General features: G+C 33.6%; 2 protein-coding genes across 2 annotated transcripts; one reads left to right on the top strand and one right to left on the bottom strand.

Moving 5' to 3' along the window:
• Nucleotides 1–7,102: 7,102 nt before the first annotated feature.
• LOC111383222 lies at nt 7,103–7,535 on the top strand. The gene has a single exon (XM_023007306.1). It carries the CDS (start codon nt 7,137–7,139, stop codon nt 7,494–7,496), a length of 360 nt encoding a protein of 119 aa, XP_022863074.1. The 5' UTR covers nt 7,103–7,136; the 3' UTR covers nt 7,497–7,535.
• Nucleotides 7,536–9,383: 1,848 nt separating this feature from the next.
• Nucleotides 9,384–14,554, bottom strand: LOC111383221 (internalin-I). The gene is made up of 6 exons (XM_023007305.1): nt 14,249–14,554; nt 12,819–12,973; nt 12,099–12,316; nt 10,691–11,297; nt 10,042–10,551; nt 9,384–9,865 (listed from the first exon to the last, which is right to left on the bottom strand). Exons 1-6 carry the CDS (start codon nt 14,440–14,442, stop codon nt 9,765–9,767), a joined length of 1,785 nt encoding a protein of 594 aa, XP_022863073.1. The 5' UTR covers nt 14,443–14,554; the 3' UTR covers nt 9,384–9,764.
• Nucleotides 14,555–14,770: the final 216 nt, after the last annotated feature.

Genomic DNA, 14,770 nt, shown 5'->3' with positions numbered 1-14,770 from the left:
TTCATAATATTTATTGATGATACCTATGTTTATTTGATGAAACATAAACATGAGCCCTTTGATTTATTTAAAACTTATAAGAATGAAGTTAAAAATCACTTAAATAAGAAAATAAAGACCTTAAAAAGTGATAGAGGTGGTGAATACTTTTCTAGTGAATTTAATTTATATTGTGAACAATATGGCATAATTCACCAATGTTCTGCACCTTGGACACCCGAACAAAATGGTTTGACTGAAAGAAAGAATAAAACTTTAGTAGAAATGATTAATGCCATACTTATATATGCTAAGTTGCCGTTCAATTTATGGGGTGAAACTTTATTAAGTGCATGTAGGATACATAATAGGATTCCTTCTAAACATACAAAGGTTTCTCTTTATGAATTGTGGAAATGAAGAAAATCGAACATTGGATACTTCAAAGTGTAGGGTGTCTTGCTTATTGCAAGAACACAAATCCTAATAGGACCAAATTGGGTCCAAGAGGCATTAAATGTGCTTTTGTTGGATATACTAATAATAGCAAATCTTATAGATTGCTAAACTTGGAGACCAACGTGATTATCGAATCAAGTGATGTAGAGTTCTTTGAAAATTTGTTATCATCAGATAATGAACTGAAGGAAAATATTGAAAACATCCCTAGCTCAAGTGGAACACGTGATGAAATGTCTTCTAAAGATGTTGATAAGTCTAGTGAACCACGAAGAAGCAAAAGAACTCGAGTTGAGAAGTCTTTGAGGCCGGAGGAAATTGATTCTCAACTTATCTCCTTTTACTTAGTAGAAGGAAATGAGTTGAATGTTATAAAAACAATTCATTTTGTTCTACAAGTGGAAATCGACCCTAAAACCTATAAAGAAGCTATGGCTTCTCAATGATAGCATTTTTTGAAAAGATGCAATTAAAGATGAAATGGATCCGATAATGTCTAATAAAACTTGGAAACTCGTCGATCTACCACTAGAATCCAAACCTCTTGGATGTAAATGGGTATTTAGGAGGAAATATAATGTTGATGGCTCTCTAAATACTTTCAAGGCTAGATTAGTAGTTAAAGGATATCGACGAAATGAAGGAATCGATTATTTTGACACTTATGAACCGGTAGTTAGAATAATATCGATTAGGATATTATTCGCATTGGCTTCAATATATGACTTGCATGTTCATCAAATGGATGTCAAGACGACATTCTTAAATGGGGATCTCGATGAGGAGGTCTATATGGAGCAACCCGAAGGATTCGTTCTACCTAGAAATGAACACTAAGGTATGCAAGTTAGTAAAATCTTTATATGATTTGAAGTAGGCACCTAAGAAATGGCATGAGAAGTTTGACTTAGTTATAACATCATTCGAATTTAAACATAATAACATAGATATATATTTATAATCTAAAGTGTATGATAATTATGTGACATTCATATGTTTATATGTTGATGACATGTTGATTATGAGTAATCACATGGACGGTATAGAAGAAACAAAGAGGTTTCTATCTTTCACATTCAAAATAAAGGATCTTGGCCAAGTAGATACTATTTTAGCTATCAAAGTCACAAAGATTAGTGGGGGTTATCATCTAAATCAATCACATTATATTGAGAATGTGATAAACAAGTTCAAACACTTAAATATAAAAGAATATAGTACCCCGATTGATCCAAGTTCAAAACTTGTAAAGAATGATGGAAGGGCGATTGCTCAACTGAAATATGCTAGTGCTATAGGAAATCTTATGTATGTAGTTCAATGAACAAAATTGGACATAGCATATGCCATAAATAAACTTAACAGTTTTATTAGCAATCCGAGTAATAATCATTGGAAGGCCATTGGAAGAGTTCTTGGATACTTAAAGAAAATCAAGAACCTGGCATGCAATATACTAAATTTCCGACGGTATTGGAAGGATTTACCGACGCTAGTTGGATATCTAGCGCAGGTGAGAGTAAATCCACTTCGGGTTGGGTGTTCACTCTTGGAGAAGGTGCTGTTTCTTGAAAATCAAATAAATAAATTTGCATAACACACTCGATCATGGAATCTGAATTTGTAGCCCTATCAGATACCGGAAAAGAGGCTGAGTGGTTTAAGAATCTCCTTTATGAGATACCTTTGGGATCAAAGAACATTTCTTCAATACCTATCATGTGTGATAGTCAAGCCACGTTAGCAAAGGCATACAATGAAATATACAATGGAAAGTCTAGATATATGAGTCTAAGACATGACTACATAACGAAATTAATCAAAGATGAAATAATTTTCCTAAATTATGTAAGGTCAATTAAGAATTTGGAGAATCCTTTGACTAAACCTCTAAACAGAGATTTAGTAACATCTACTTCGAGTAGGATGGGGTTGAAACTCCTTATCTAAAAAAGCTCACCAATAACAGCAACCCTACCTGTCATTACTTAAAAGGTAATTTACGGGTTCAAAGGATGATAACAAGTCATTCGATATGTGGATAGTTGCAACATTATTAAAATTCACAATCATCCTATCCTAATTAAAATAATGCTGGTTGTTACTGAAATGAGGGATGAGCTTTAAGCTCTTAATGAAGTTCAGTGCTAAAACACAAGTACCTCTAAAAGTAAGAAAGGTACTGGAAGAATTTCACCTAAACAATCTTCAAAGTGGTGCCACCTTAATAGAGAGTTGGAGTTTCTCTCTTAAAAGATTGTTGAAAAGGATAAACGCAAAACTATAAAAGCGCTAAGCAAGTTATGAAGAACTTGAGAACACGTGGTACTTGTGTGTGTGTCCTTGTCAGTATTGTCATATGGAATAACTAGTTCAAAGCTACACGCTACCTTTGATTCCGACTAAACTTTGTTTGAATTACACTATAGTTAGATTCAAATCGAAAAGATATTTAATCCTTATGCACGAGTATCGTATATTATGAATATGGGACTTGTTAATTTTGAACAAGTGGGAGATTGCTATAATTATGTTGTTTAAAACCAACAACAATTAATAAAAAAAAAATTGGTCCATGCAATCGCATGGCCATATGCCAAGACCATTTGGTGAACCATGCAATCGCATGGTACAATTTTTTTATCGTTGGAGGTCGGTTTTTGGCTGTTACAAGTTTGAATTTGGTGACTTTTGACTTATATTTTGGCACCATTTCGTGTATATAGTGTATGCCTATAAATATTGGATCCATGTTGAAGGCTAAAAACATCAAAAAACATTAGAGATTCCATAATACTCCACAATCAAAGATCAAAATTTGTTCGTTTATATTCATATTCAACCCTTGTGTTCTTCAAGTTTTCAAAGATTCTTCACTTGTGCTTTGGTGATTAATTCTTGTTAAAATCCTATAAACCATTTGCCATCAACCTTGAAAGCATCTCAAATCAATAGGAGAAGGGGTAAATATCATTTGAGGACAACGATATCGTGTTCAAGTCATTCGTTGATACAAGTTCGTAATTATCTTATTCTTGGCGTTGTTGATTCATGTTTCGTGATTTCTGCTCTAACCCGGTGAAAATTTTTACAACATTAACATCCATTTTCTCAATTTTTTTTCATCCTTCTTCGTCTTTACAAAACAAAAGCCGACTCTCAACATTTGCAAGCCCGTTTCATGTAACAGTTTCAAGCCTAAAATCTGTTTCCCTTTCCATTCCCAACTGAAGAGCCATCAACCAAATCATTGTGGCTAACTAAGATACATTTTGAGTAATACCATGTCTTCATTAGAGATATCATCACACGATATGACACGAAATGATAATTCAAAAAAGTTAGTTACATGTTCGTACATTACATTAACCTTTATTTCATAACACATCACTTGCAACATAGATTGGTGATCATAACTAATGTAATTAAATAGCATTCTTCATAAAATTTCAAGGTATGCACTATTTTTTTTATTGGTATAAAATAATAAAAATAATTTTACTATCTCAGCTCATAAGGCTTGAGACTTGGCCTCCATACCTAATGCCATCTATAATCTTGACTATAATTAGGTTGTTGCTAATCGAACCATAATGCATACAAAACTGAATATTAAAATGAGTTTTGCTAGGGATACATAATTTTCTATATCGAAGGGTGTACACCCTCTCACATGGTGGGGTCCACTCAAATATTTTATTCACGTGGATTCCACCCTCATGTGAGAGGGTGTACACCCTTCGATACGCCAAATTATGTACTGTTACCTTTATCGTATTAAAATAGGCTAGAAAAAATGATAACCTTATTTTCATCAGTTGGCACTGCAGTCATTGGAAAAATTGGGCTCCACTCCCCAACTTTTTAGAAAGTGTGAAAAACGTTTGTCAATTTTCAAAAGTGAATTTTTGACTTTCCAAATCTATTTGAATTTATGAGATTGAGACTTTGAGTTCTTACATTTGAAACCGACAATATGAACAATAATTTATATGAACTAAAGTTGCAAGGTAAAATCATCAAACAACTTAATATTTTATAATTTGAATATGAAATTTTAACTTTCGAATCAACAATTTTCGTAATTCTAAATAGGTTAGGGAGTTGTGAAGTCATTTTCTAATTATCTAAAAGTCAGAGATAAAATTGTACTTGTACAAGAATTTGCACAATAATTCATATGAACTGAAGTTACAAGTATTGAAGGTAAAATCATCAAACCACTTAATATTTATTTTAATTTGAACATGAAATTTTAACTTTCAAAGCAATGATTTTCGTAATGCTAAATAGCTTAGGGAGTTGTGAAGTCATTTTCACATTATCTAAAAGTCGGGGATAAAATTGTAATTGTACAAGACTTTGCACAATAAATTAAATATATAGCAATTATGGCTAGCATTCAATTTATTTCAACATATTAACCCATTGCCTGGTCCGATGACTAGTCAAAGCTCAATTTATTTCAACATATTAACCCATTGTCTGGTCCGATGACTAGTCAAAGCTCGAGTTACACAAGTGAAGACGCGTTTTAATTTTGTCATCAACACTTGGCCCCCGTTTAGCCCCGTTAATTTTCTTTTCATTTCATTTCATTTTTTCTCTCTTATATTTTCAACCACAAAATCTTTCATAAATTAATATTACATGTAAATAAAAAACTTTTACTTTTTTTTCAATCACTGATTTTTCAAAAAAAATACTATTCCACCCATTTTCATTTCTACAAAATGGGGGCCAAACAAGAATGTAATCCGTTGAAAATTAACTATGATATTGATATTGATATGAGAGAAAATGACCAGGGTTATTTATTATATTTAATTAAATTGTAATAGGTCCCACTTAAAATAAATTTAAGTAATTAAGACCAAGTAAAAGTCTTTAAAGCAACAAGAGAATTTTCACTATCACTGGCAAGCTAGTCGGGCCGTGAGCACGATGGGAACGAGCTTCCATATTTTGCACACATATCGAGAGAGATTCCAAAAAAAGTACCAACAGAAAATCCGCAAACATGCGAGGGACTATCCCTTTTAGGAAAAAGGAAAAGAAACAGGCTGAGTGATAGAGCCTTTTCCCAAAATATGATTTGGTAGTTTTTAATTGGCAATTCACTGCTTAATTTTTCTTTCAATTGCCAATGAAAATATGCCAAGTATATGCCTATCAAAAAATCCTGTCAATGAGCCTGTTTTTCTAGCAAAACCATCGTTTTTATTGCTTGCCCCTGCTTTTCATATCCTGTTGCTTATTTTGCCTTATTTTTACTAAGGGTTGTGCTATTTGCACATGGCCCTGTGCACACCCTGTGCACAGGGCCCTGTGCAAGGAGGATTACCCTTTTACTAATTATTATCTTCTGCAATTATTTAAGGTCTTGTAAGTAAACATATTTAGTGTGTAATATCATATTTAAATAAGAGATACATGATCAAAAATGAAAAATATTTGAAATGATCTCGTGACCTATTCTAAAGTTGGGACCCATTCTAAAGTTGGGATACTCTAGTGGTGACAATGGGTTGAGTCGGTATAGATACCCAAGTACAGCTCGATCCTTTGGCTTGTAGGCCTCACGAGCAGGCTCTCTCTCTCTCTCTCTCTTAATATGCTTATGAGTCAGTTCTTTTTTTCCATTTTTTAGTAATGAATTAAAAAAAAAAGCCAAAATAAGCAATTATTTTAAGAAATTAGTATAACAAGTCTAAAAATGAGGAAATAAAACTAACCGATCCCGTGAGCAGCTTGACGGCTTGACCTATTTCTATTGGTATATTTTCTTTCTTAAGGGTAATTAGCAAAATGATTCCATCAACATAAATATTTCTTTGAATTTCATTTTTTTGTGGTCTACCATTCAATTCAATCTCGTTAAACAAAATCAAATCAACTTGTCAACTTCAAGTTAAAGAAATAAGACGAAGTCATCCAATTTAATCTAATAGAAAATTAAGCTATCAACATGACAGAAAACGACCAAATAATTAGTTAAATTTCCATAAAAAAAATTATTTTCATATTTGAGTTTCATTGTTTTGTTGAATCTTAAATTGAAGTAATTTGAATTTCTTCCACAATTTAAATTTTTAGATGAAATAATATCTTGCATAATGTCACATAATACTCTATTATTCGCCAGTTTAAAAAACAATCAATATTTTCATCTAATCTTTTTCTTTCACATGATTTATGTCACTTCTTCTAGCTGTTTTTCTATACAAATAGCAAAATCTCTCATATAAATGCTGCATATGTTTCACACCTTGTATTACAAGTTTTAATATATAACGTCTTATAAATGAGATGGTTCAACAAATTCATCAAGTTAAAGGCAAGCCATGGTGTCGCTGGCCATCTCTAGGGAAATTGAAGAGACTCAACCTTGCCGGCTAATCTTCGAGCATGATTTTCGGAATCCTTTGCTGTTTTCAACTGCAAAGACTACCAAAATCGGAGCTTTCAGTCCTTTTCTTGTTTACCTATTCTGTTGCGTCGTTCTTGGTTTTCTAGGGTTAACTGACATATGTTAATTAACTGAATAAAAACGTCAAAAAGACTTGGTCCACACTCCCAAATTGCACTCCATGCCATAGTCTCGCCACGAAATTTTATATATAGACTCATAATGAATATTTCTACACATCTCTCCATCGAATATTCTCTCTTTCTTTACTCCTTTACTTCATCAAAAAATGTCTGAAATTCAATCTCATAAAAAACCAGAAGTGCCACACTATATTTATAGAGATGAGTTGAGCAAGAAGCCCTCGACTCTTAAGATGAGAAAAAAGGTACACTTCCAGATTGAACAAAAGCCATTGCTTGAAAGAGAAGAAAGTGAGAAGAATCACGAGAGTAGAAACAACTCGACTCGTTGTGGACACGTCGAGAAGGAGAAATTATCTGGGACTAAAGTGAAGATATTGATGACTAAAGAAGAGGCTGCTCGATTGCTATCAAAATTTAGAGATGGAAGGGTGCTTGAATTCAAGGATGTAGCTCGAGATCTCATGCAAATCCCTGTTAATCGTGTTAACTTTGTCTCCTATTGAAAACTTTGATGATGAACTTAGGGCCTGTTTGATATGGGATATTTTTCATTTTCCAACTTTTTTGTTGTTTGATAGCAAAAGTTTTCCATGAAATTCATTTTCCATCTTTTCTCCCACAAGCATGCATTTTCCATGAATTGGTACAGTGAGAATTGATTTTCCAGCTTTATTTATTTTATTTTTTTTTATTTTTAGTAATGGGAACAAATTTTATCCACAATTGTAAAAAATTATATCCCTTTAATTAACAATTTTCATGGAAAAAAAGCCAAAAGAACACCAAAAAATCCAAAATTTTAACATTTTTCAGGTGAAAAATTATACCAATCAAACACATAAATTGACAATTCCCTGTAAAACAAATTTTAGACAATTCAATTTCCTGAAATTTGTTTTCTTTTCACCCAAATTTCATTCTTGCAATCAAATGAACCCTTATTGATAAACTGTCCTCGTTTAGTTCTTAGTAGCTTCGAAGAGTAGAACATAATAAATATATTTTACAATAGTTACTGATCATCTTACTGTCTACATTATTTCCTCTAGTTAAATTGCAAATGACTTAGATCTGCTCTATTACTATATATTTGCTTTGATGTAGCGAGTGTCAAAATGTGATACACTATCCCAACCCCGACTATCACGGGTCGGTCCACCTCTACAGTTGAGCATTGCTCGACCGTAACGGCTCGTGGTACACATGGGTCTACATTATCTTGAATTTAGATTAGTGCCTAATGTGTAATAACCAATAGAATCATGGGTGTGCAAAGAAATCAAGACGATGCCAAATTTTCAATTTAATTTCATAGAAACAAATGACTTTATTCTTCTTAACATATCATTTTCAACTAATTTTTTGGTTTATACATTTTTTTTTTTTTTTAATATTGGATAGTTAAGAGTCTTAGAAAGAACCAGAAGTATTTTAATCAGAAAAGCGGGGATTTAAGACGTCAAAAACTACAAACCTTTCAGATACGAGTCCTTGAACTGTGAAAATATGAATTATTTGTATACAACTTTTAGCTAATGATCTGAATATTAAAGGACGGTTTAGTCAGATCTCGAGTGGAACTTGTTCTTGAATCGAGACAAGTTGAATAAGAAGTCATCATCAACTCTAAGGCTAAAAAAGGTAAACTTTGAATCAAAGCTATTATTTGAAGAATTACGAGAGTATAGAAGTGAATATGTTGAGAAGGAGATGGAGTTATCCTGTACCAAAGTGAAAAATATTAATGATGAAAGAAGAGGCTGATCGCCTGGTATCAGAGTAAAGGAGGGGGTCTCGAATTCAAAGATTTAGCTTGGGGGTAAGATGGCGGAATGAAGCGACCCGCGCCAGTGCTTTTCTCCATTGGAAATTTCCTGAAAAGCTAATCATAAATTCTTCTCTCCAGTGAAACAATAGGACCGTTATGCTCATTACTAAACTTTTTGGGTACTACGAAAGGAAGTCGATCATGGATTACCAATAAACCTAAAGTAGAAACTCATTCAAATCTTGGTAAATAGTGTTAACAATGTCCTTTTTGAAAATTTGAAGGATTAACTTATTAATTATGTGCTTTCCATTTGTAGCTTTGAAAAGTAGTAAAGAAAGCAATTTTAATACAGAAAATTTGAAGTCACTAGCTTTTCATATTATACGCGATTCGAAAAACAAAACTCTAAGCAAACATTTTGTTAACTCTAAAAATGTTTTCATACAACTTTATGTGTTTGAAGCCAGCCAGGACAACTCTATTTATTTAGATGGAGAAATGCTTACAAGGGCAACCTTTCCAGGCACAAAGATGTGTTGTAGGGAATCATTAACTCGGCCCAATTAAAAACAAATAAAAGCTACCCACACAAAATTAAGTCCCTGGTTGACCCTCATTCTTTAAAAACTTGTTTTTCTTCAAACTTGATTTCAATCACACATTTCCCAATAAAATAATTTTACACGTGAACTAAATTTTTTTCTTACCTTTCAACCACGTATTCTCCAAAATGATCGCTATAATAAAATCTATTCTATTTGCTCTCCAATTCTAGAACACCTTTTACCTCCTCTCTTTTGTTGTGGTTGTTTGAACACATAGGCATACAACAATACTTGTCAAAGTCACCCGATATGGTATGATAGAACCATGGGTGAAAATCATTGACACAGTCTTACTCTGACCGCAATTCTGGGCCTAACTCATAGATTTTTGACAAAATAAAGTCACCATAAATTTTGTTGATCAGACCACCTATAAAGATTGATCACCTGGAATGCTATTGATGATTCTGATTACCTTGATCGGTGGAAGTTGAAAATGAGGCGGTTGAAAATTGCAATGACAATAGTTCTTCTTTGCTGTACTTCAATCTTTGATCTGCTCAAAAATCATTGTAGTGGCGATTAGATAGGATCATAATTCACAAAACTTTTAGGGCAAGTTTGCTATACAGTATCAGTTAGTATTAGTTGAGACAATAGACAAAATATAATTTGGTCTCCAATCCAACCTATCAAACATGCCCTAGATAAGAGAGTTTTGAGATGTGTTACCTAGAAAAGTATCTAAATCGGACCGAAGTGGTCCCAGCTTATGTTTGTACTGCAAACCTCTCGAAGTTGCTTGAGCTGGAGATAGAAAACTAGAGTTCCTTTTTTCAGTAGTCGAACTACTGACAAGCTCGTGCTTCACCTCAATTTGAGGATACTTCTGACTAAAAACCGAAAGAACATCCTCTGTCAACAGCCAGCAACCCCTGAGGTCCAGCACTTCTAGCATTGTAGGAGGAACAAAAGAAACGAGCCCAGCATCAGTCAGCACAGAATCACGAATTCCAAGATAATTCAACCTTGGAATAGATGATGCGTGATATAAAGATGCATCTGTAAGGATACCACTTCGTAAAGATAAATAGTTCAATCTGCCCAAGCTTGTCAGAGGACACAATGCTGCATCATGAATTTGTATCTCGTCCAACTCCAATCTTTCCAGATAACTAAGATTTTGGAGCGCTGAAAATGATGGGACCCAATCAGGTTCGTTGCCATCCTGGTGAATGAAACCTGGTCCAGTAGTTCAGAATATATACTTAAATTAGTGTTAAGTAAGCTCTGAAAGATCACATGCAAGAAAATGTAAGTAACCGCATAGAGGTTAGAATGAAACATGAGAAGGGAACTAGTTTGATTAAATCTAATATACCTTTAACTAGTGTACAGCTCAGGTCGACAACTTTGAGGGAAGGCATCACGCCAATATATGAGACAGCAGTATCATCAATGGAGGTGCTGGACAACAAGATAGTTTCGAGACAAGGAACATGTCCAGCTAATATAGCAACTCCAGCAGAGCTTATTTTTGTGCTGCTGAGATTCAAATATCTTAGATTTGCTCCTACACTGGCAATGTGTTCGATAGAATCGTCCACCACCAAACTACCGCTGAGATTCAAGTGTGTGATTGCTTTCATAGAAGGCAAAAAGAAAAACGAGGGAGCAGAAGAGTTGGACAAATCCAAGTGATAAAGGCAACTAGTGTCAACATTTAGGAAGGTGTCATGGACATCTGTAATTGTAGCTCCAGAAAGAATAAGCTTCTCCAGGTGAGCTCTGCAACCTTCTTTAAATAAAGAATGTATTGTGCAGTTACTCATGTTTAGGAACGCAAGAGAGAACAAATTTGGCAACTTTGTAACATTGGTCCAAGCTAGATTTAAAAAACTCAGGTTGGGGAACACTTTGAGGAGAGCGGCTCCCTCATTTGATACTTCACTCCCCCAAAGGTCTAAATATTGCAATTTCTTGAGAATCTAACAAATAATAAATTATGTCAATCACTTGGAACATGTTATTCAACCTTCGGAAAGGAGTAAAGTTGAAACTGATGGTGAAATTTAAATTAGGAAAGAGAGAAAATTCCTCTGGCAGGAGAGATGAAGAAAAGTGTAAAACTCACACTAACAATACATTGTCAATGTATGACTTGAATGAAAGGTGGGCTAAATAGCCTTGATAAGTGACAACATAAGCCTATGTTTGGCTCATGTTTATAAACTACTTATAGAGACTCAAGCACTTTTTATTCACACATTTCGAGGGACCCAGAAATACCACCCACTCATTTACCACTCATTTCTATCTTTTATAATTCAAACCATTTACAAACACTATTTGACCAAATCAAACCTCTATTTGTTCTCCTATTTTAAAGAAGAAAATAAACTTGACAAATAGCCAAAACGATTATTTTGGAGATGAAAATATAATGCTACAGGTACACATTGAACTCATGACCCTGAAAGCTTTGAACTTTACTTTCAGTAACTTTATGATGACCTCATTGTAATCTTGGTATTCAATGCTCTGGCAGAAGATCTTAGTTTAAAAAAAATAAAAAATAAAAATAATATATATATATATATATTTCTGAAGACATCATGGTTCTTTGTTATGGCATAAGGATCTTTGTTATCTAAAATGCTTTATATAGCAATTGATATGCATGTAAAAGAAGTATGAATAAAGTAATAAAAAATCTCAATCAATGCAGCAGCAACCTCATTGGGAAACATATAAAAAAGGTAAAAAAATGCATATTTAAAATGTTCCACCTGAAGAGAGCTCAGAGCCGAATCAGTGACACATAAGCCTCCTAGGTCCAATGTTAAAAGATTAGTTAGTGAACAGAGACGTGCAACACCATCTGAAGTGACACATGTCTCTGAAATGCACAACTTCTGTAGAGCTGAAATTGTCAAAAGATGCTCAATGCCAGCATCTGTTATCTTGGAGCATCTTGAAAGGTCCAATTCCTTTAAATTTGTCATTCCTGCAAGAAGTGAAAACACTAACATTAATAAATATTGAAATGAACGGACATCATCCTTTTGACGATTATTTCACTATATACCAACATCAGTATGAAGGTCGCTAAATCATCTCATATACTTATTCAGTCACTTAATGATGAAGGTATTACAAACATTTAAAAGTAGTCAATCATATCATGGGAATTCAACTGCAAGCTTGAGAAAATTTACCCAAGAATGAGAATATGCAATTCAAGAGGGAAAAAATGATCACTTCTTTAAATAATTCATACTCTTTAAAATAAATATATTTTAGTCAGATATTTCTGCCAATCACAAAGGAGCTGAATGCTGTAGATGCAAGAGAATATAGCTTCTAGCTAATGGTATTGTTTATGGTTATTGATGTTAGATAAGTTAATAGTAAAAAATCAAAAGTAAAGGTAGGCGGGAAATAGAACAAGAAGAAAAATATTGCAAATCATGAATTGAATAGCTCACCAAAATATTACATCTAGATACCTGATATATTCCAAATGGCTGAATTATTAATTCTGCGACAATGCGCCAAATTCAACGAGCGTAAGTATCGGAATGCCCCCAAGTATGCCATCCATTCAGCATCCACACAGTTCTCACCATTCAGGTCAATTTCCTCCGCATTATTCTTGAAAACCCTGTAGTAGAAAATCTAAATTAGCTCCATATAATTCCATCTGGCGATAGCAGGAAGAAGTGGTGCCAGTCAATTAACACCTAAATTATATAAAAGGTCAATTTTCCGATAATAATTTCATATATGTATATATCAATAAATGCTAAAAATGAAAATTTACTAGAATTCTAGATCTTTGATAACTAAAATATGCATCTCAAGAGTAGTCTCTTTAAAATCTTATAATAACAGCCGTTTAGCATTGCTTTTGAAAAGTCAAAATGAGTTTTTGAGACACAAAAGTTACTTTTGAACATGTTTAACTAATTTTATGAAAGTGTTTTTTTGGATTATAAGAGCTTTTAAAAAAAGTTGGTTCAATATAACTTCCTCTAAAAGTACTTTCGATATAGAAAGCTATTTTAAAAAATAATTTCCAAAAATTAAAGTAGCTTCCTCCAAAAACTCATCTATAGAAAGCAAAAGTAAAAATCATACCAAAAGGGCTCTACGTTAGATGCAGAAAGAAAAATGCCCTGACTTATTTAGTATAAGAGTAATGCTATCTAGCACGTTAGTCTAGCCTGCAACATATGTGGCAATAAATGATAGATTTATTTAAATGCAAGAAGATAAAATTATTTAATTTTATCTATCATATGTTGCCAACTAGAGTGGTGCTCTAGCACCAGTAGGGCTAGATAGCCTTTTTCTTAGTATAATGCATCGAAACCTCTACTTTTCAGGTATTGTATCTTAGCAGCAGTAGTTAATTTACCATCTATGGATCCCACCGTAGAAAACAGATAAATCTACATATCAGGCATTGTATCTAATCAACATTAGCTAATTCATAATCTACCACTAACACTATCAAAAAACAAAGGTAAACAATCACTACTGTCGAACTTATGTAAAGATCAAGCTCCTCCGTTTCAGGAAACGAGTATGAAAATCTCAAATAAGCCAACCATCTAACAAAGATAACAGATTTTTCAACGATAGAAAAATCAGATCAATAAAATAGCATCAGAAAAGGCAGCAAATACATATACGCACAAAAGAATAAAAAATAAAAAATATATATATCAGAAAGAGTTGACTCGAGCAATAGATTTCCAAATTTTGAGGCTTTTGTAGTTCATGTAAAACGTCGGTGGTACATAAATCGATACCTGTATATCTTAACAAACTTATACTGGAATTCATAACATTAAGAAGTGCATTTATGGTTATTGAGATACATGCCAAATCTAATGAACCGAAATGAAATTATAAGTCGGTTAAAAATATTTACTCAAGCAAAGAAGGAAATAGAAGGCGGCGTCTGAGAAGGCGGTGGAGGAGAGCATCGGCGAGATGAGATGGCATGCGCTCCAGTGTCCGGCGCTGCCTCCGCCAAGTCTCCACTGCGGCGGCGCTCTCAGTCGCCGCCTCGATGCACATGCTGACCAATTTACTCGTCTCCTGCTCTCTACAATTGGACTCCATTTGATTTTCGAGGTTTCGTTCGACAAATTTCAATTGACAAATGCTGATTCAATGAACGAGAGGATTTAACTTTTCAACAATATTTATCAATTGCTTGGAAAGTAAAAGTTGTGTTTGATAGGGTTGAAGTCGTGTTTTAATTAGGAAAGTGAATTGGATTTTGTTGCATTGCCGCATTTGACGGAGAAAAGTTGCCACGTTCGAACTTCGAATTTTGTCCACCACGTCGTATGTCCGTCAAAGTAAAGAGACTAAATTCATTTCATCGATAAATGTATAGCACAACGCAATTAGTGACCATTGATTTAGTGCATATTTTGTAGCAATT

The sequence above is a fragment of the Olea europaea genome, unplaced genomic scaffold (genome assembly GCF_002742605.1).
Source record: "Olea europaea var. sylvestris unplaced genomic scaffold, O_europaea_v1 scaffold2632, whole genome shotgun sequence".
In the NCBI taxonomy this organism is placed as follows: Eukaryota; Viridiplantae; Streptophyta; class Magnoliopsida; order Lamiales; family Oleaceae; genus Olea; species Olea europaea.
The sequence above is the reverse complement of the archived record's forward strand: the minus strand, read 5'-3'. Positions and strand labels throughout refer to the sequence as shown.